General features: G+C 43.8%; 2 protein-coding genes across 2 annotated transcripts in view; both read right to left on the bottom strand.

The window, feature by feature from the left end:
* Nucleotides 1-3,680: 3,680 nt before the first annotated feature.
* LOC121576006 (cytokine-like protein 1) lies at nt 3,681-5,773 on the bottom strand. The gene is made up of 4 exons (XM_041889306.2): nt 5,502-5,773; nt 5,365-5,409; nt 4,851-4,997; nt 3,681-4,476 (listed from the first exon to the last, which is right to left on the bottom strand). Exons 1-4 carry the CDS (start codon nt 5,640-5,642, stop codon nt 4,372-4,374), a joined length of 438 nt encoding a protein of 145 aa, XP_041745240.1. The 5' UTR covers nt 5,643-5,773; the 3' UTR covers nt 3,681-4,371.
* Nucleotides 5,774-6,009: 236 nt separating this feature from the next.
* Nucleotides 6,010-20,967, bottom strand: part of LOC121575522 (limbin-like) — a 28,992-nt gene continuing 14,034 nt past the window's right edge. The window contains exons 12-23 of the mRNA XM_041888676.2: nt 19,057-19,232; nt 18,548-18,707; nt 17,581-17,769; nt 16,807-17,102; nt 16,395-16,587; nt 13,848-13,991; nt 12,973-13,200; nt 10,939-11,177; nt 10,713-10,800; nt 10,373-10,548; nt 7,467-7,565; nt 6,010-7,055 (exon numbers count right to left, since the gene is read on the bottom strand). Of these exons, the coding sequence (XP_041744610.1) occupies nt 6,620-7,055; nt 7,467-7,565; nt 10,373-10,548; nt 10,713-10,800; nt 10,939-11,177; nt 12,973-13,200; nt 13,848-13,991; nt 16,395-16,587; nt 16,807-17,102; nt 17,581-17,769; nt 18,548-18,707; nt 19,057-19,232 (2,424 nt within the window). The 3' untranslated portion in view covers nt 6,010-6,619. The remainder of the gene's footprint in view (nt 7,056-7,466; nt 7,566-10,372; nt 10,549-10,712; nt 10,801-10,938; nt 11,178-12,972; nt 13,201-13,847; nt 13,992-16,394; nt 16,588-16,806; nt 17,103-17,580; nt 17,770-18,547; nt 18,708-19,056; nt 19,233-20,967) is intronic.

The raw sequence follows: 20,967 nt of genomic DNA, 5'->3' as shown, positions 1-20,967 counted from the left end.
ACCAAGCCAGTGGTGCGCGTCATCAGCCCGGTCCGGCCCGTTCCTGCTCCCCGCACCAAGCCAGTGGTGCGTGTGTCCAGTCCGGCACGGCCCGTGCCTGTTCCACTGTTCAGCTGCTCCACTCCAGAGCCAGAGCAATCCGCTCCACTGGGGCCCGACCCGTTCCTGCTCCCTGCACTAAGCAAGTGGTGTGTGTTCCCAGTACGGTCCGGCCCGTTCCTGCTCCCCGCACTAAGCCAGTGGTGTGTGTTCCCAGTACAGTCCGGCCCGTTCCTGCTCCCCGCACCAAGCCAGTGGTGTGCGTCGCCAGCCCGGTCCGGCCTGTTCCTGCCCCTCGCACCAGGCCAGTGGTGTGTGTCGCCAGCCCGGTCCGGCCTGTTCCTGCCCCTCGCACCAAGGCAGTGGTGCGCGTCGCCAGCCCGGTCCGGGCTGTTCCTGTCCCTCGCACCAAGCCAGTGGTGCGCGTCGCCAGCCCGGTCCGGCCTGTTCCTGTCCCTCGCACCAAGCCAGTGGTGCGCGTCGCCAGCCCGGTCCGGCCTGTTCCTGTCCCTCGCACCAAGCCAGTGGTGCGCGTCGCCAGCCCTGTCCGGCCTGTTCCTGTCCCTCGCGTCCAACTCCGGTCAGCGGATCCACTCCAGAGCCAGAGCAATCCGCTCCACCGGGGTCCAGTCCAGCTCCGGTCAGCCGCTCCACTCCGGAGCCAGAGCAGTCCGCTCCACCAGTGCCTGATCCAGCTCCGGTCAACGGTTCCACTCCGGAGCCAGAGCAGTTCGATCCACCGTCGTCGGGTCCAGCTCCAGTCAGCGGTTCCAGTCCAGACCCAGACGTCAGCCCCTCTCCAGGTTCGGGGTCTCCCACACCAGGGTCCAGACAGGGCTTGGTACGTCGTGGGAGGAAGGAGAGGGGAAGCAGCGCGCCGAGGTCCAGACCAGACCAGGGGCGCAACAGGGAGGTAGAGAGTAAGTGGTGGTTTAACTTGGGTCAAACGTTTCGGGTAGCATTCCACAAGCTTCCCACAATAGGTTGGGTGAATTTTGGCCCATTCCTCCTGACAGAGCTGGTGTAACTGAGTCAGGTTTGTAGGCCTCCTTGCTCGCACACGCTTTTTCAGTTCTGCCCACACATTTTCTATAGGATTGAGGTCAGGGCTTTGTGATGGCCATTCCAATACCTTGACTTTGTTGTCCTTAAGCCATTTTGCCACAACTTTGGAAGTATGCTTGGGGTCATTGTCCATTCGGAAGACCCATTTGCGACCAAGCTTTAACTTCCTGACTTCCTTCTTGAGATGTTGCTTCAATATGTCCACATATTTTTCCTTCCTCATGATGCCATCTATTTTGTGAAGTGCACCAGTCCCTCCTGCAGCAAAGCACCCCCACAGCATGATGCTGCCACCCCCGTGCTTCACGGTTGGGATGGTGTTCTTCGGCTTGCAAGGCACCCCCATTTTCCTCCAAACATAATGATGGTCATTATGGCCAAACAGTTCTATTTTTGTTTCATCACCAGAGGACATTTCTCCAAAAAGTACGATCTTTGTCCCCATGTGCAGTTGCAAACCATAGTCTGGCTTTTTTATGGCGGTTTTGGAGCAGTGGCTTCTTCCTTGCTGAGTGGCCTTTCAAGTTATGTCGATATAGGACTCGTTTTACTGTGGATATAGATACTTTGTACCTGTTTCCTCCAGCATCTTCACAAGGTCCTTTGCTGTTGTTCTGGGATTTATTAGCATTTTCGCACCAAAGTACGTTCATCTCTAGGAGACAGAACGCGTCTCCTTCCTGAGTGATATGATGGCTGCGTGGTCCCATGGTGTTTATACTTGCATACTATTGTTTGTACAGATGAACGTGGTACCTTCAGGCGTTTGGAAATTGCTCCCAAGGATGAACCAGACATGTGGAGGTCTACAATTTGTTTTCTGAGATCTTGGCTGATTTCTTTTGATTTTCCCATGATGTCAAGCAAAGTGGCACTGAGTTTGAAGGTAGGCCTTGAAATACATCCACAGGTACACCTCCAATTGACTCAAATGATGTAAATTAGCCTATCAGAAGCTTCTAAAGCCATGACATAATTTTCTGGAATTTTCCAAGCTGTTCAAAGGCACAGTCAAGTTGGTGTATGTAAACTTCTGACCCACTGGAATTGTGATACAGTGAATTATAAGTGAAATAATCTGTCTGTAAACAATTGTTGGAAAAATTACTTGTGTCAAAACTATAGTTTGTTAACCAGAAATTTGTGGAGTGGTTGAAAAACGAGTTTTAATGACTCCAACCTAAGTGTATGTAAACTTCCGACTTCAACTGTACATCTAGTAATTTAACTACATTTTGCAGTAGCTTGGTGGTAGTTGAACTCAAACACAATTGCATTTTATCGATGGCAATTTGAATGCACAGAGATACCGTGATGAAATCATGAGGCCCATTGTGAGGCCCATTTTTTTTTTAAGGTATCTGTGACCAACAGATGCATATCTGTATTCCCAGTCATGTGAAATCCATAGATTAGGACCTAATTTATTTATCTAAACGGACTGATTTCCTTATATGAACTGTAACAGTAAAACCTTTGAAATTGTTGCATGTTGCGTTTATATTTTTGTTCAGTATATATTTTCCTCAAGGGTAGCTTAACTTCTTCAACTGTGAAGTAATTGGTAGCTTGGTAAACTATATTTTCAGAGTAGCTTCCCCCACAATGTAGATTTCCTGCCACAGTCAATCAGGTTTTATGAGTAGTAACTTTTGCAAGGTCATTATGTAACAAAAGATATAAAGGGAAACTCGTGTTTCAGTATTGTGGTAAGTCAGTAATAGATTGTTATGTAAAGTTCATAATTTGCTGGCTTCTTTTCAACACATTTAGGTATGTAAAGGGACATTTCTCAACAACATCAAAGTTTGTCAGAATTACAGTCAGGATAAACCAGAGATGAAGTCTTGATCTCATGATCTTGGTCACATAAATGCAGTCTTGGTCTGGGTTTCAATACACAGTGTCTGGCCTGGGTTGGCACCCAATGTCTTGGTCATGGTCAAGACCATGGTTTGTGTAGTCTTTCAACTCATGTGGTCAAGATACACCAGTGAGTACCATCTCTTGTAAGAGTGGCAACTCGAAATGACCAGGGAACCTTGTTTTTTCAACATTACATTTACATTTAACATTTTTATTCATTTAGCAGACGCTCTTATCCAGAGCGACTTACATCAACTTATCTTTCAGACATTTTAACTGTCTTAGTCTCATCTCGAAGTTGGGTTTGGGTCTCTAGAGTGTTGATTCAATTTTTGTGAGAAACTGTAACTTTGTCTGAACAGTCTTGAGAAACATTGTCCGATTCTCAAAACAACCAATATTTAAAGGCAAGCACAAGATATCAAGTTGAGGCATGCTAGTGAATGGTTAAGGTAAGGGTTAGGGAGTTAGGATAATGTAAAAAAACAAAAACACACCTGGATTAGAACTGCCACTGCCAATCACAGATCACCAGTCCTGCATGTTACGCCCACTGTCACCCCCAGCCAACGTCCTTGCACAGCATTTCTTGTTTTCACTCTCACAATGCGAATTCAATATCAAAACTCACTCGACTGTCTTGCAATATTAAAAGAAAATCAATTGCATTTGTGCTTGCTACTCACACAACACATTTGAAAACTCAAAGGCACCAAAAAGAGAGTTGTTTTATTACATACATATAAGTAATACACTACACAAACGTATACTGTACCAATTCCATAGAAAACGCAATAATGATTAAGTTTAGCCTACATCAAAACAAGACACATAACTAAAGGTTAAAGAGTAGGCCTATTCATACAATAAAACAACACGCATTAGGTAATCATTATTTTCTCAGGGATGTACAGGCTGGGAACTGGGTATGTGTGAGCCTTAAGACAGCTTAGTAGTACGAAAGGTTATGGAAACATACAACATATTTGGATAAATTAGTCATTCCCTTTCGAACGGTGTGGTAAGTAAGCAGCGGTAAGCGAGGCTCACAAACATTTCTTATTGGTTTATTATTTTAAGGTTTTCATCGGAATGGCTGGTATTCAGCAAATTTCCTGTGGAAAGTTCTCCACCACTTGGTGGAATGTTATCACAGACACATGCCATCTAACATGAGACTTCACTTGGCCAATAACATAAACTCTGTAGGCCACCACTACATAGGTTAGAAAAAAAAACAGCGTTGGCATGTTTTTTACTAGAGTTGTGTGTGATGTTATGTATGTGTGTGTGTGTGTTTTTGAGTGAAACAGGGTTTACATACCCTCTCACTTGTGTGTGTGTGCGATACGTGCTCTGTTTGCGCATGCTGTGTGTGCGTGTGTTTGTCTCTGGATGGGTTCAACTCTTCTCTTCCACCAGCAGCTGGAGTCTGTCCTCTCCGTAGCGAGGGGTACTCTGTCCAGTCTCAATGGCCTCACAGTCATCTGTGAAAAACACTAGGTCCTGTGGGGAGGTCAAACAGTCAGACCTAGCCATACACAACATCTCCAACTGCAGAATGTGGGTGAAAGGCTGAGCAAAGCTGACGAAACATCGGCAGACAATAAACTAAATGAGCAGAAGTAAACATGTTATCTTTTATACTGAATTGAACTCTGGGCTGTAATTCCCTAGCTTGGTTCCAGAAATGCCATCTTGTCACCTCATGTCATTGTCCTTATAAGAGTTGGCAAGGCAGAACAGATCTGGAAACAGGCTAGTAATTTCCTGCACCACATACAGAATAGGCTATGACAGACATTTAAAAATATATATATATGTTCTGACTATGAGAGACATCACGGTTAATTAATCTGTAGAGCTGAGCACACACATACCCGATAACAGATTCTGTTGATGATTGTGTACAGGTTGGTAACTTTGCGCTTCAACAACAGGATCCTGGGTCGCTCTCTGCAGTACTGCGTAGGAAGGTTCTCCACAACATAGATTAAGTCACGGAGCTTGGTCGTGATGCACGAATTCTACAGGGAAATAAAAATGATATTGTATAACCTATTGCTCAATGAATATTATACTATTTTGATTTAAAATTACACAAAAACAGTTTCAGATACTGGTATACAACAATGCTTTTATATTAATTAAAATGTATTGGCATGTTATATTTTTAAGCTTTGATATCGCATCCAATCACATTATGGAATGCATGCATCTTCTAATCTACATCAAACATGTATAGTGCATCACCAACTCATTACTGTTAATGCAATATAACCCAATGAGACATCAAATCAGATTCTGGTTCACGCTGTCGACCTTTTCTTCAATACTGACATGACGTCTGAGAATCAATATTTTGTTCAGATAAACTACATGGTTTAAACTTACGTGCACATCCAGAAACATCTTGGGCAGAATCTCCACGCAGGTTTTCTACAACATAAAACGTTTAAATTAGAAATCATTTGGATACATAAGAAAATAACTGTTTTTATCAAATCAATTACGAAATTGAAATAGCTCACCGTGCGATGACAATTGTGTAGTTTTTCCAAAAGGTCCATTATTTCCTTGCTCAAGCCAAGCACTCGGGAATAGCATGTCGGTGGTGCACAGTCTGCCAACCAAATAAAACTGAAGAAACACAACAAAGATGAGAGTCTCATCTTTCTAGTTGCGTCGGTCAAAAAATGCTTATTCTGTAGAGGCAGCTACGCATGGGCTTTACAACACGAGTGTGTTCTTTGTCGAGCAACTTTGCAGTTTGTAGTTGGGAGTGACAAAAAAGAGATGATGACGTCGAAGATCCACTAAGCGCAACATGACAGGAAATGAAACGTATTTTGCGCTCACACGTGAAATGTCTATCAACATCCTTCAGGATGACAACAAAGTGTATCATCCCATGCTGCAACAATCCACATGCCACTATCAACATTAATTTAAGCACATGTTGGTAACATTTGTATGGCTGTTAATGAAACGATTTACAAATAGTTATAGGTAGGCCTAAATAAACTGAGTTTATATAGCTAAACTGATATGATTAATTTATTGATGAATCAGTAATAAACAGTTATAACACATAGGTTGAAATTGTGGGATTGTTATTTTGAAGCTTGCCAAACACTGAGCTATAAAAGGACTGTTGCAGGTGTTTTAACATTCAATGGACAGGAACACTCTAAAATACTATTTTTTATAACATTTTTATTTATTTAGCATAATTGCATTTATATAATTTGTTAAAATATTGATAATGGTGATGTGGTTCATGTATATGCCAAGACGTGCAAATCATTCATTATCAGAAAAACGAACTGTCTACAGACAAAGCCTGCAACTATCTGGCTATTTTACAGTACCTTTCGACTACTTCAACTAAATTAAAGGTTAATACATATAATTTTGCTCATTCTTATCATAATACCACCATTGAGTACCATAAAGGTGGGACATTCTAGAGCACATAACGGAGTCTAACAGGGTACATGTTCCCCTAGCCTGGTCTCAGATCTGTTTGTGCTGTTTTGCCAACTCCTGGTCCCAAGTCTGGGACCAGGCTAGGGGTATAGTATAGGACCAGTAGGAATCTAATGGCAAGTCTGTGTCCAGAGTTGACCCTCTGAAACCACCAGCAAACTCAGGGTTGGTCTGTGGGGGCCACCGATCCCTTCTTCAGATTAAGGAAGTTCCTCTTCTTCCTCTTCCTGTTGGTGGCCCCTGTCGTGTTCTGGGGCTCCGGCAGAGCGCGGAACAGAAACACCCTCTCCCCCGTAGTGGGGATGTCCAGGACTACTGCATCGTTGGCCGAGCCAGAGGTGGAGGGTGCTGCTGCAGTAGTGGAGTCAAACACAGTTTCACTGTCCACCTCTACTCCTCCCACTGAAATCAGAACAGAGTCTTGGAGCTGTTCCGAGGATATGGTTCGGCTCGTTCCAGTCGCGACTGGTTTGGGAGTGGCAACAACTCCCTCCCTCCCCTTTTCCTGGACCAACACTTGCATGACGTCCCTGCGAGCCTCGGGTCTGGGATTGAGAAAAAACCTCTCCAGCAGGCTCTGTCTCTTCTCCTGGAACCTGGAAAATGAAGAGCATGATATTTGACTATGATTTCTGAAGCATCTACAGTATATAGGCCTTTAAAAAAGTGGGACCAAAATGCATGTACTACTCTATGTTGCTATGTGCCAAATATTGTCTCTCCCAAGTTATTTCCTAGTACTTTGTAGACATACCCTTAGGCTCCAAATCAATCACTGATAAAGAAAAACAGCACTGTAGGTTGACTCACAATCAATGTTTATGCTTTATCGTTAGGTATTAACCTTTTTAAATTCGCACAGACCCACCTGTCCTTGTCATCAACATTACATTGTCAACATTCTGAGTCGATGAGAACTGATTGAATTGGGGCCTTAGATAAAGTGTATCCACATCTAAAATAAAAGCCCCAGGAAAGAGTTGAGAGGCTCTTTGTCTTGCACTTACTGGTTTCTGTCCTTGTCCATGTTGTGGGCTGAGACATTCCTCCCCACCATATCCTCCCTCAGTCTGACCAGCAGAGATGTGCCTGCTCCCCCTGGCCACCTGAGAAAAAAACAGCCAGAATGGAGAAGAAAAATAGCTCTCTAGCTAGAAATAAATTATTCACGAACGGCAGAACTGAAAAAGTGTGTGCGAGCAAGGAGGCCTACAAACCTGACTCAGTTACACCAGCTCTGTAAGGAGGAATGGGCTCAATTCACCAAACTTATTGTGGGAAGCTTGTGGAATGCTACCCGAAACGTTTGACCAAAGTTAAACAATTTAAAGGCAATGCTACCAAATACTAATTGAGTGTATGTCAACTTCTGACCCACTGGGAATGTGATGAAAGAAATAAAAGCTGAAATAAATCATTCTCTCTACAATTATTCTGACATTTCACATTCTTAAAATAAAGTGGTGATCCTAACTGACCTAAGACAGGGAATTTTTACTAGGATTAAATGTCAGGAATTGTGAAAAACAGAGTTTAAATGTATTTGGCTAAGGTGTATGTAAACTTCCGACTTCAACTGTATATTTAATTGTATTCCTCTTGCGTTAGTTACTCTTTAGTTATTTTTACTCTGCATCATTTGGAAAGGTACGTAAGCAAGCATTTCACTGTAAAGTCTACACCAGTTGTAATGGAATTTGATTTGAATGAGTATTCTTTCCTCCTCAGAGAGATCACATTGATTAGTCTCACTACTTCGACAGTGCTGTAAGAATGCGGTTATAACCAACATTTTGCACACCTAGTAAACCAGAGGAAGGTCCTAAAAATTGTCAAAGACTCCAGCCACCCAAACCATAGACTGTTCTCTCTGCTACCTCACGGCAAGCGGTACCAGTGCAGCAAGTCTGGAACCAACAGGACCCTGAACAGCTTCTACCCCCAAGCCATAAGACTGCTAAACAAGACTGCTAAATTGCTAATCAAATGGCTACCCACTGCTACTACTGTCGATATATCCTGTTGCCTAGTCACTTTAACCCTACCTATATGTAAATATCTACCTTAATTACCTCATACCCCTGCACATCAACTCGGCACTGGTAGTCCCTGTATATAGCCATGTTATTTTTTGGGATTTGTGTGTATTGTTTTGTATTGTTAGGTATTAATGCACTGTTGGAGCTAGAAACATAAGCATTTTGCTGCACCTGCAATAACATCTGTGTATGCTACCAATAAAATTTGATTTGTTATTTTTTACTTGTCATTGTTATTCGTTATTCACTGTGTATTCATTCCTCGTGTCACTATTACATTTTTATGTAACTTGAAAAAGGACTCGGAAGTAAGCATTTCACTGTTAGTCTACACCTGTTGTTTACGAAACGTGAAGATTTCATCTTGATTTGATCTTTTCGCAGGTTCTGTCAAAATACTGAAATACCAGCATTCCCCTGTATGATAAGTCTTAGCTTGCTATTAATTCCCTACATGAATGCTGACATTTTGAAAAATGTTCTTGTAGTTCCTTTTTGTTCTACTTTGGAGTCTACTTGAAATTCATTTTTGTTCTACTTTGGAGTCTACTTGAAATTCCTTTTTGTTCTACTTTGGAGTCTACTTGAAATTCCTTTTTGTTCTACTTTGGAGTCTACTTGAAATTCCTTTTTGTTCTACTTTGGAGTCTACTTGAAATTCCTTTTTGTTCTACTTTGGAGTCTAATTGAAATTCCTTTTTGTTCTACTTTTTGTGGTAGTATATTTGTGTGTGACAGGTGCTTACAATTAGTGCCATAACGCAGTTTCACGGGCCCCCCCTTGTAGTTTGAAAGCTAATTTCCTGTAATAAAACATAAAAAAATGGCTTATGACGTGTTCATATGCTATCTGGGGGGCCCGACCTCCGGGGGGACCACTTGCAGGGGCTGTGGGGGTGTGTGCTACGCCAGTGGTTACAATGGCAAGAAGGGCCATATTCAAAGTTAAGTTAATAGGAGCCAAATTAAATTATTAAATTGACACATGATAAATATGTCTTATAAGCTTTTAAGACAAGAAACAAACTGCATCCAGCGTTTACTGACAAGTAACACATTGTGCTGGTGTGAGTCACTCACAGACACGCCTAAACATCTGGTGCACGGCACAAACTGCACCAAGAGTTCTTTCTCTAGTGGGATTGCTATTTTGGAGCCTGCTAAACAGTGAGCTTATGTATGACTTCACTTACTTACTGGATGTAAGTGGAGGGTTGAAATTGGCGTTAGACACCCAAGATGTGCAAGCTGTCAGATACACCATGCTCAATACTTGATTAAAGTTTACCCTGAGTTTTCAATGGCCAGGCAGAGAGTTTATGTCTCAGACTTCAAATCTGCCAAGACTGCTACTATTCGCTCTTCCCAATCTTTGCCCTCCCTTGGGAACAGCCAATATTGGCAATAGAAGATTTGAACTTTGTTGTTGTTGTTTGTCTGTAAGCAGGAACATGCCACCGTGTGTATGGTGATGTCATGTTGACAACTCTACCTTTACGTTCTGTTGCTGCAGATTTTAAGTCTGTTGCTGTTGTAAACAGGAAGTTGCCCTGCTATGTTTATGATGTCATATTGCAGACTCTACCTTTAAAGGGATACTGCAAGATTCTGGCCATGTTCTACTTACCCAGAGTCAAATGAACTCGTAGATACCATTTTTATGTCTCTGTGTGCAGTTTGAAGGAAGTTAGCGGATGTTTTGCGAGCCAATGCTAACTAGTTTTAGAGCAATGACTGGAAGTCTACAGGTACAGTAGCAATGCTGGCCTAAATACCAGAATCTCGCAGTATCCCTTTAAACAATTCTGAAGAAAACACTCCAATCCACTTCCAATAAGACTAATGCTAGACGAAGGAGCTTCAGTAGTTCTTACACTGTGCTCTCCTGCTCTGCGGACGCTGGAAGGACAGGTTGCTTGGGGCAGAGGGCGTCGATGAGGGAGAGCAGCTCCGACTCGGGGAGGGTTGGGAGGAGGAGACGGAGAGCCTCTAGGAGAACCTCAGTGGAGACCTGGCTCTGCCTCACCAGCCTGGCCGCAAACTCCAGATCCTGGGGAGCGATGGAGGAAAAAGAGGGATTGAGGGAAAAGAACTGGCTCCTTGGGCTTGGACTGTCAACAAAATAGTGCCTCAGACCCAGATTAAGCCTACTTCTAGACTAAAAAGCAACTAAAAAGCAATTGGAGAATCACAATCATATGATGGCTAGATCACCTGGTCACAGTTTGTGTAGAGTCTCTTCAGCTCCAGCTGCTCCTTGAGATCCTCCATGGCCTGACTCCTGGCGTTGGCCTCTTGCAGCCTGGGAGAAAAAATATTGATAATGATTCTGTTCACACTTGGAGCTATGTTCTGTGTTACGCGTCATGGTGCATTTGTGTAAGAATATTTATAATATGTACAGTTATTTTAGGCAGAATAATAGCTCCATAAAGCCCACCTCTCTGTCTGCAGACTGGTGACCTGATCACACTTGTACAGGGCCTCGTGAAGGATGGTGGCCATGCGGCTGTCACGATCTATATGGAACAGTCTCCCTTGCCCTTCCTCCTCTTCCTCCTCATCTTCATTATCAGAGTGGTGTGGGTCTTTAGGTGGTCTGTGTTGGGAGGGTCCAGTCTCCAGACTCTCCAACTCTGCATGCTCTCTCTGGAGCTGGAGCTCTGCTTCCTCCAAACCCTGTAGTCACATGCAAAGGGATCAAGGTCTTCATAAAAACTTAATTCATTGAGGATATACACTGCTCAAAAAAATAAAGGGAACACTTAAACAACACAATGTAACTCCAAGTCAATCACACTTCTGTGAAATCAAACTGTCCACTTAGGAAGCAACACTGATTGACAATACATTTCACATGCTGTTGTGCAAATGGAATAGACAACAGGTGGAAATTATAGGCAATTAGCAAGACACCCCCAATAAAGGACTGGTTTTGCAGGTGGTGACCATAGACCACTTCTCAGTTCCTATGCTTCCTGGCTGATGTTTTGGTCACTTTTGAATGCTGGCGGTACTTTCACTCTAGTGGTAGCATGAGACGGAGTCAACAACCCACACAAGTGGCTCAGGTAGTGCAGCTCATCCAGGATGGCACATCAATGTGAGCTGTGGCAAGAAGGTTTGCTGTGTCTGTCAGCGTAGTGTCCAGAGCATGGAGGCGCTACCAGGAGACAGGCCAGTACATCAGGAGACGTGGAGGAGGCCGTAGGAGGGCAACAACCCAGCAGCAGGACTGCTACCTCCGCCTTTGTGCAAGGAGGAGCAGGAGGAGCACTGCCAGAGCCCTGCAAAATGACCTCCAGCAGGCCACAAATGTGCATGTGTCTGCTCAAACGGTCAGAAACAGACTCCATGAGGGTGGTATGAGGGCCCGACGTCCACAGGTGGGGGTTCTGCTTACAGCCCAACACCGTGCAGGACGTTTGGCATTTGCCAGAGAACACCAATATTGGCAAATTCGCCACTGGCGCCCTGTGCTCTTCACAGATGAAAGCAGGTTCACACTGAGCACATGTGACAGACGTGACAGAGTCTGGAGACGCCGTGGAGAACGTTCTGCTGCCTGCAACATCCTCCAGCATGACCGGTTTGGCGGAGGGTCAGTCATGGTGTGGGGTGGCATTTCTTTGGGGGGCCGCACAGCCCTCCATGTGCTCGCCAGAGGTAGCCTGACTGCCATTAGGTACCGAGATGAGATCCTCAGACCCCTTGTGAGACCATATGCTGGTGCGGTTGGCCCTGGGTTCCTCCTAATGCAAGACAATGCTAGACCTCATGTGGCTGGAGTGTGTCAGCAGTTCCTGCAAGAGGAAGGCATTGATACTATGGACTGGCCCGCCCGTTCCCCAGACCTGAATCCAATTGAGCACATCTGGGACATCATGTCTCGCTCCATCCACCAACGCCATGTTGCACCACAGACTGTCCAGGAGTTGGCGGATGCTTTAATCCAGGTCTGGGAGGAGATCCCTCAGGAGACCATCTGCCACCTCATCAGGAGCATGCCCAGGCGTTGTAGGGAGGTCATACAGGCACGTGGAGGCCACACACACTACTGAGCCTCATTTTGACTTGTTTTAAGGACATTACATCAAAGTTGGATCAGCCTGTAGTGTGGTTTTCCACTTTAATTTTGAGGGTGACTCCAAATCCAGACCTCCATTGGTTGATACATTTTATTTCCATTGATAGTTTTTGTTGCACATTCAACTATGTAAAGAAAAAAGTATTTAATAAGATTATTTCATTCATTCAGATCTAGGATGTGTTATTTTAGTGTTCCCTTTATTTTTTTGAGCAGTGTATTTTGTATCCTGTATGTGTGTATATGTGTATATGTGTGTGTGTGTGTAACCAAATTGCTCAGGCAGATTTGATCAAATTGAGCCATCGATGTAATATTTCACAGCTAAAGTATGAATCAGGCTACAGTGCATGCCAAGCATCCTACATGCCACAATGTCCTACCTACCAGACAGTGGTTCTGGATGCTCTGGGCTATGGGGGCTGCCCCCAGGCTCCTGCTGGCTCGTAGTTCCTCTGTGAGTAGGCTCTGGACGGTGAGCAGAGCTCTGGAGGTCTCCAGGACCCTGGTCCTCCTCTCAGCCTTCTGGTAGTGGAGGGCGGCCATCTGCACAGCCAGGCCATCTGCCTGGTTCTGGAGCTCCGATTCCCTCTCGCTACGCATCTCCTCCAGGACCTAGAGAGAGAGAAAGATGTTGGAGACGTCAGAGAATTAAGGGGTTTAGCTAAAGTGGTAGGAAATGAGTTAGGTTAAGTGATTAGGTCACAGTTACTCAACTAAGCTCGCCCTGGACCCTGGTGAGACATACATCTAACACCCTATGCGCTTACTCTTATTTTCATGTTAAATGCGTACATTTTATATCAGGTTATGGACCCGTTAGGCAGACCTAGGACCCCTAGTCATTGCAAGAGCAGGTTTATCAGTAGGCTGACTAACAGGTTTCGTAACACTAGCAGCAAACGCTAAGGGACAGTTTTTCTGAATGTGATTATAAGACCATTCCTGGAATAAAAAGGATGTTCAATGAGATAATCTACAGAGTGTGGATTTTAGTCCAGGAGTAGGCTTAATCTGGGTCCGAGAAACTCTAAAGGCCCTAAAGCTTTCAGAGTCCGTCCGGGAATATCCCCTTACCCGCCTCCGCTATATTCCCATCTCGTCCAGCTTTGCGTAAGTGTGAGAAAGTGACAAAGGAGCAAAGGAACAAAAAGTGAGTGAATGCGACGAAAGAGCATATGTGCAATATAAAAGCCTTCTCCTCCATTTTATAACAGCCCCTCGGGACAAATAAAGTTTTCGTGAATTGAATTCCACCTAACCTTCTCCATCACAGTGCTCTCCATCTCTTTTTCTTTCTCAAACAGCTGTATCCTGTCCTCCATCTTCTTCTGGAAGAGCAGCAGTTCTGAGGGGTCTGCTCGCTGTCTGCCCTCAGCGGATTTCCCTTCAGTCCTTGTCTTCTTCTGGAAAATACACAAGATGGTTAGTGAGATGGTGAGGGAAACATCTCCGCAGCATAGGCTACTGTCATTTCATCTTGTATTTTTAGCATTAGTTGCTATTTCATTTACCATCGATCACTATGGATATACAGTGAGGGAAAGAAGCATTTGATCCCCTGCTGAATTTGTATGTTTGCCCACTGACAAAGACATGATCCGTCTATAATTTTAATGGTAGGTTTATTTGAACAGTGAGAGACAGAATAACAACAAAAATCCAGAAAAACGCATGTCAAAAATGTTATAAATTGATTTGCATTTTAATGAGGGAAAGAAGGTCAGACGTTTCTTGTAGTTGGCCACCAGGTTTGCACACATCTCAGGAGGGATTTTGTCCCACTCCTCTTTGCAGATCTTCTCCAAGTCATTAAGGTTTCGAGGCTGACGTTTGGCAACTCGAACCTTCAGCTCCCTCCACAGATTTTCTATGGGATTAAGGTCTGGAGACTGGCTAGGCCACTCCAGGACCTTAATGTGCTTCTTCTTGAGCCACTCCTTTGTTGCCTTGGCTGTGTGTTTTGGGTCATTGTCATGCTGGAATATCCATCCACGACCCATTTTCAATGCCCTGGCTGAGGGAAGGAAGTTCTCACCCAAGATTTGACGGTTCTTGGCCCCGTCCATCGTCCCTTTGATGCGGTAAATTTGTCCTGTCCCCTTAGCAGAAAAACACCCCTAAAGCATAATGTTTCCACCTCCATGTTTGACGGTGGAGATGGTGTTCTTGGGGTCATAGGCAGCATTCCTCCTCCTCCAAACACGGCGAGTTGAGTTGATGCCAAAGAGCTCGATTTTGGTCTCATCTGACCACAACACATTCACCCAGTTCTCCTCTGAATCATTCAGATGTTTATTGGCAAACTTCAGACGGGCCTGTATATGTGCTTTCTTGAGCAGGGGGACCTTGCGGGCGCTGCAGGATTTCAGTCCTTCACGGCGTAGTGTGTTACCAATTGTTTTCTTGGTGACTATGGTCCCAGCTGCCTTGAGATCCTTGACAAGATCCTCCCGTGTAGGTCTGGGCTGATTCCTCACCGTTCTCATGATCATTGCAACTCCACGAGGTGAGATCTTGCATGGAGCCCCAGGCCGAGGGAGATTGACAGTTATTTTGTGTTTCTTCCATTTGCGAATAATCGCACCAACTGTTGTCACCTTCTCATCAAGCTGCTTGGTGATGGTCTTGTAGCCCATTCCAGCCTTGTGTAGGTCTACAATCTTGTCCCTGACATCCTTGGAGAGCTCTTTGGTCTTGGCCATGGTGGAGAGTTTGGAATCGGATTGATTGATTGCTTCTGTGGACAGGTGTCTTTTATACAGGTAACAAACTGAGATTAGGAGCACTCCCTTTAAGAGTGTGCTTGTAATCTCAGCTCGTTACCTGTATAAAAGACACCTGGGAGCCAGACATCTTTCTGATTGAGAGGGGGTCAAATACTTATTTCCCTCATTAAAATGCAAATCAATTTATAACATTTTTGACATGCGCTTTTCTGGATTTCTATGTTGTTATGCTGTCTCTCACTGTTCAAATAAACCTACCATTAAAATTATAGACTGATCATTTCTTTGTCAGTGGGCAAACGTACAAAATCAGCAGGGGATCAAATACTTTTTTCCCTCACTGTAGCCTAGGTGTTTTTGTCAATACTTTCATGCGTTAGTCTCTCTAGACAAGACGGGTTGCCTCCCACAATGTGCCAATGCTCCAGCTTACATGTCTGTAGAAGTTCTGGCGTCAGTTGGGACAGAGAGGATGAGTCTGAAATGGGACGCGTCACTAGTGACTTCACTGCCATATACGCTTTTTGCCTCACTAAACATAAGCACAGTTCCTGCCCGCATTTTAAGCCCCGCCTACCCAAACTTGTGATTTGTTGGGAGAGTTGTCTGTCTGAAGAGTACCCTCCGTGGAACACTTAATTTTTTCCTTTCCAAATGTCCAAGAGAATCCGACATTCCCCCCAGACCTAGTGCTCTTGCTCCTAGGTATGGGTTTCCAACACTATTCATGTGTTGTTATCCGCTGGGATTCAAATGCACTTCTTGTTGATGTATAATTTATTGGCAACCCCAAAATCTAATTCAAGTCAATTAATGTGTTTGTCAAAGGGAATCACTTGTTTTGCTTCCTCCAACTCCCACCTCCGGGGTCATTCATTTTTGAGTACAACTTTATTATTTCAGTTTTAAAAGAAGAACTTGTAATAAGTTAGTGCTGACTTCTTTGTGATATATATAATGCAACATGTCCAAGTTATCTTTGTCAACTGTATGTTACAGTATGTTACAGGTAAGGAGCCAGCAGAGGGCGGTATAATCATTTTGGCACAACAAACTGTATGTTTCAGATACTCCGCATACCTCTGGCTGTGGATGTTCATCCTGCTCCTCCATCTCCTTCCGCCATGTGGACAGGGCAGTCTGCAGTTTGGAGCGGGAGAGAGCGTGGGGCAGCATCAGGCAGTGGTCCATCCTGGACAGACAGTTCTGGAACTCCAGCTTCATGTGCAGGAGCTCCTCGTCTGATAAGGTGAGCTGGGAAGAGCACAGAGACCTGGAAGGACGGAAAATACAAGCAAACACACACACACACACACACACACACACACACTCACACTTAGCTCATAGTGCTAATATTTGCATTATGATACCTTAGCGGTATATTTTTTACCCCCTTTCACAAGTTATCTGAAATGTGTGGCAACATGACCATCTTCTCTGTAGCACAAGGGACTGACCTGAAAAGGTGATTGGAAAATAAATATCTGCTGACCTGAAGAAGACCCATCCCCTGGCCCTCAGCTCCTGCTGCTCCTGCAGCTCCCTCACCATGCCCTGGTGCAGGGAGTCCCTGGAGGCCTGGAGGGTCCTCACTGCCGCCTTGCCCTCCAGATGGAGCCTCTCCTGGGCCTGGGACAGGGCGCTGCTGCTGCTGGCCCTTGTGGGGGCCCCCGATTCGGGCTGCTGGAGGGGGCCACGGGGGTTCCCCAGGGCCAGCAGAGCCTGCGTGACAGCGGGCTGGATGGCCTTCACCTCCGCCATGGCGCTGTGGATCACACGCATGGTGACCTGGGGGGAGGGGGAGGTCAAAGGTGAATCTCCAGTCAACAGAAAGTCAGGGAAAGTGACACTGCCTGTTTGGTTAGTTAACAATCCATGTAACTATGTATGTATAGTCATGTATGATGTTAATTTGCTGTCTAACAATAACTTTTTCAAAAACAGCTATGTTGTGTACTTATAACAAAGTAAGTCATTTTCCTGTCTGTCAATGGTCTCGAACTGGGGACCTTCTGCAGACCAACACTTTGCACTCACAAATCAGCGTTACCTATTGCTCCACAAAAGCCATGGCCCTGGCAGAGCAAGGGAAACAACTACTTTAAGTCTTAGAGCGAGTGCTATCACTTGCACGATGGATGCTACTAGCGCACTGCTAACTAGCTAGCGATTCCAAATCGGCAACATATGTTGTGCAAGTTATAGCTACCAGTTACCTAATCTAACAGTTGTATATAAAGAGAGAGGCGGGTGTTATTTGGGTTACCTTACGGATGTCTGCAGCGGCCTCCTCGTCCAAGTTGTTGATGAGCTCTCCAAGCTCCAGGCACTGGGCGGTCAGCAGGCTCTGCCAGCAGCAGAGGTGCTGGGCCGGCTCCACCTCCACCCTGTCCTCCTCCAGGCCCCCTCGGGACAGGATCGACAGCTCCTTCTGCCTCTGCTTGTGGCCCTGCAGCTGGATGAAGAGAAAAAGGCAAGGTTGAAAACCCCAAAATCGACCCCTGGCACCTAGAAATGTAATGAACAGAGCTGATGTTCGTTCAATATATGTTCATCTGAATATTCCACTATGGTGTGCCCTGCTGAACACAGCAAAACCTAGCTGTTACCTATTTAAATTCAAATTCAGATTGCTTTATTGGCATGAAATACAATTTGTAGATATTGCCAAAACAGTATAGCGGTACAGCATTTGAGCAAATACAGTACAATGCAATGAGGATAATGAATACAGTTAATTTCAGTAGTAATAATTATAGTACATATAATCATGTATACAGTTACAACACTACTGCTGTTTTATTGTGTAATCTTTGGTCGATACATTTATTAAATAAAAATACAATTATAAAAAAGACAAAGAAAGAATGGTCACTAAACAACAAAATGTACATGGATGATGGTTACACTTTGTATTACTTGTAAGTTATATACAATGTAAATACTCATGGGTTGTCCCTCAGGCTATGGCAATTGTATACATATCTGGCAGTAATATTTGCGGTTTCTCCCTTACCCAGAATAATTCCCAGCTTTATGTGATTAGTAAATGCACAGATGTTGGGAATTGATTGAGATATTTTCTTGAAAAAATATGAGCTTATTTGGGAATATTTCTCACAGTAGAGGAAAAGGTGCAAATTCATTATTTATCTAATGAAGATAGGCAAATGTATTGCCTGAGAGCAACACTGTGAAGTTTGTGTTAAACGACGAACTGTCAATCATCTCACCATGTCGGAGATGAGGTCCCTCCTCTTCTTGACCAGGCCACAGTGCATGGCCCTCCTCTCCCGGTTCAGAGCCTCGTCCAGGCCCTGCTTCAGCAGCACCAGTTCCTTCTGGGCCTTGTCTAGCAGCAGATCCACCTGCTCTTCAGACACATCACTCCCCCTGGTGGTATACAGGTATGGTTGCATTTTAGGAATGTAGGCTACATACATTTACATTTACATTTTAGTCATTTAGCAGACGCTCTTATCCAGAGCGACTTACAGTTAGCACATACATTATTTTATCGAACCCACAACCCTGGCGTTGCAAACGCCATGCTCTACCAACTGAGCTACATCCCCTACATCTAGAATGAAAGATTTAGACCAGGGATACATTTACGTTTCCCAAGTTTCCCGAACCCCTTAGTAGTCTACAATGGCTTAAGGACAGGTAGGTAGAAGACAACAGATGCTATAAAATCTGACATACAGTATAACACATGTAGAGAGTCATAGCACAAACCAACCTCCTGTGCTGGTTGAAGCAGTTCTCTATCTGGCTGGAGGTCCTGGAGAAGGTCTCAGAGATGAGGCCCTTCAGGCTGTGGAGGCTGTGCACCAGGAACCTCCTCTGGGCGTGGCGCTCTCCCAGCATGCAACGTTGGTTGGCCAGGACCACATCCAGCACCTCCTCCAGCTGATTCTAGAGAGATGAGATGTGATGAGATCAAATAAAATGAGATGAGATAAGATGAATTGAGAAGACATGCAATGAGATATGTGATATGTGGTTGTCTCACCTAGCTATCTTAAGATGAATGTACTAACTGTAAATCGCTCTGGATAATAGCGTCTGCTAAATGACTAAAATGTCAATGTCAATGAGATAAGATGAGAAGAGAAGAGATGGTAAGAGATGAGAATAAATTATATGAGATAGTATGAGACAAGATATGTGAAGATGAGAGGACATAAAATGAGAAGAGATTAGATGAGAGGACATCAAATGAGAAGAGATTAGATGAGAGGACATAAAATGAGAAGAGATTAGATGAGAGGACAAAATGAGAAGAGATTAGATGAGAGGACATCAAATAAGAAGAGATTAGATGAGAGGACATCAAATGAGAAGAGATTAGATGACAGGACATAAAATGAGAAGAGATTAGATGAGAGGACATAAAATGAGAAGAGATTAGATGACAGGACATAAAATGAGAAGAGATTAGATGAGAGGACATAAAATGAGAAGAGATTAGTGTAGCTCAGCTGGTAGAGCACGGCGCTTGTAACGCCAGGGTAGTGGGTTCAATCCCCGGGACCACCCATACACAAAAATGTATGCACGCATGACTTGTAAGTCGCTTTGGATAAAAGCGTCTGCTAAATGGCATATTATTATTATTATTATTATTATTAGATGACAGGACATAAAATGAGAAGAGATTAGATGAGAGGACATAAAATGAGAAGAGATTAGATGAGAGGACATCAAATGAGAAGAGATTAGATGAGAGGACATCAAATGAGAAGAGATTAGATGAGAGGACATAAAATGAGAAGAGATTAGATGACAGGACATAAAATGAGAAGAGATTACATGACAGGACATAAAATGAGAAGAGATTAGATGAGAGGACATCAAATGAGAAGAGATTAGATGACAGGACATCAAATGAGAAGAGATTAGATGAGAGGACATCAAATGAGAAGAGATTAGATGAGAGGACATAAAATGAGAAGAGATTAGATGACAGGACATAAAATGAGAAGAGATTAGATGACAGGACATCAAATGAGAAGATATTAGATGAGAGGACATCAAATGAGAAGAGATTAGATGAGAGGACATAAAATGAGAAGAGATTAGATGACAGGACATAAAATGAGAAGAGATTACATGACAGGACATAAAATGAGAAGAGATTAGATGAGAGGACATCAAATGAGAAGAGATTAGATGAGAGGACATCAAATGAGAAGAGATTAGATGAGAGGACATAAAATGAGAAGAGATTAGATGAGAGGACATAAAATGAGAAGAGATTAGATGAGAGGACATAAAATGAGAAGAGATTAGATGACAGGACATAAAATGAGAAGAGATTACATGACAGGACATAAAATGAGAAGAGATTAGATGAGAGGACATAAAATGAGAAGAGATTAGATGACAGGACATAAAATGAGAAGAGATTAGATGACAGGACATAAAATGAGAAGAGATTAGATGAGAGGACATAAAATGAGAAGAGATTAGATGACAGGACATAAAATGAGAAGAGATTAGATGAGAGGACATAAAATGAGAAGAGATTAGATGAGAGGACATAAAATGAGAAGAGATTACATGACAGGACATAAAATGAGAAGAGATTAGATGAGAGGACATCAAATGAGAAGAGATTAGATGAGAGGACATAAAATGAGAAGAGATT

The sequence above is a fragment of the Coregonus clupeaformis genome, chromosome 10 (genome assembly GCF_020615455.1).
Source record: "Coregonus clupeaformis isolate EN_2021a chromosome 10, ASM2061545v1, whole genome shotgun sequence".
In the NCBI taxonomy this organism is placed as follows: Eukaryota; Metazoa; Chordata; class Actinopteri; order Salmoniformes; family Salmonidae; genus Coregonus; species Coregonus clupeaformis.
Note: the sequence above shows the minus strand (reverse complement) of the source record. Positions and strands in the feature narration are given on the sequence as shown.

Coding starts and splice junctions, on each gene's coding strand:
- LOC121576006 (XM_041889306.2), bottom strand. CDS start 5,642: ATGAGACTCTCATCTTTGTTGTGTTTCTTCAGTTTTATTTGGTTGGCA. Junction 5,410..5,501: donor TACACAATTGTCATCGCACG/GTGAGCTATTTC, acceptor TTTATGTTGTAG/AAAACCTGCGTGGAGATTCT. Junction 4,998..5,364: donor AGATGTTTCTGGATGTGCAC/GTAAGTTTAAAC, acceptor ATTTCCCTGTAG/AATTCGTGCATCACGACCAA.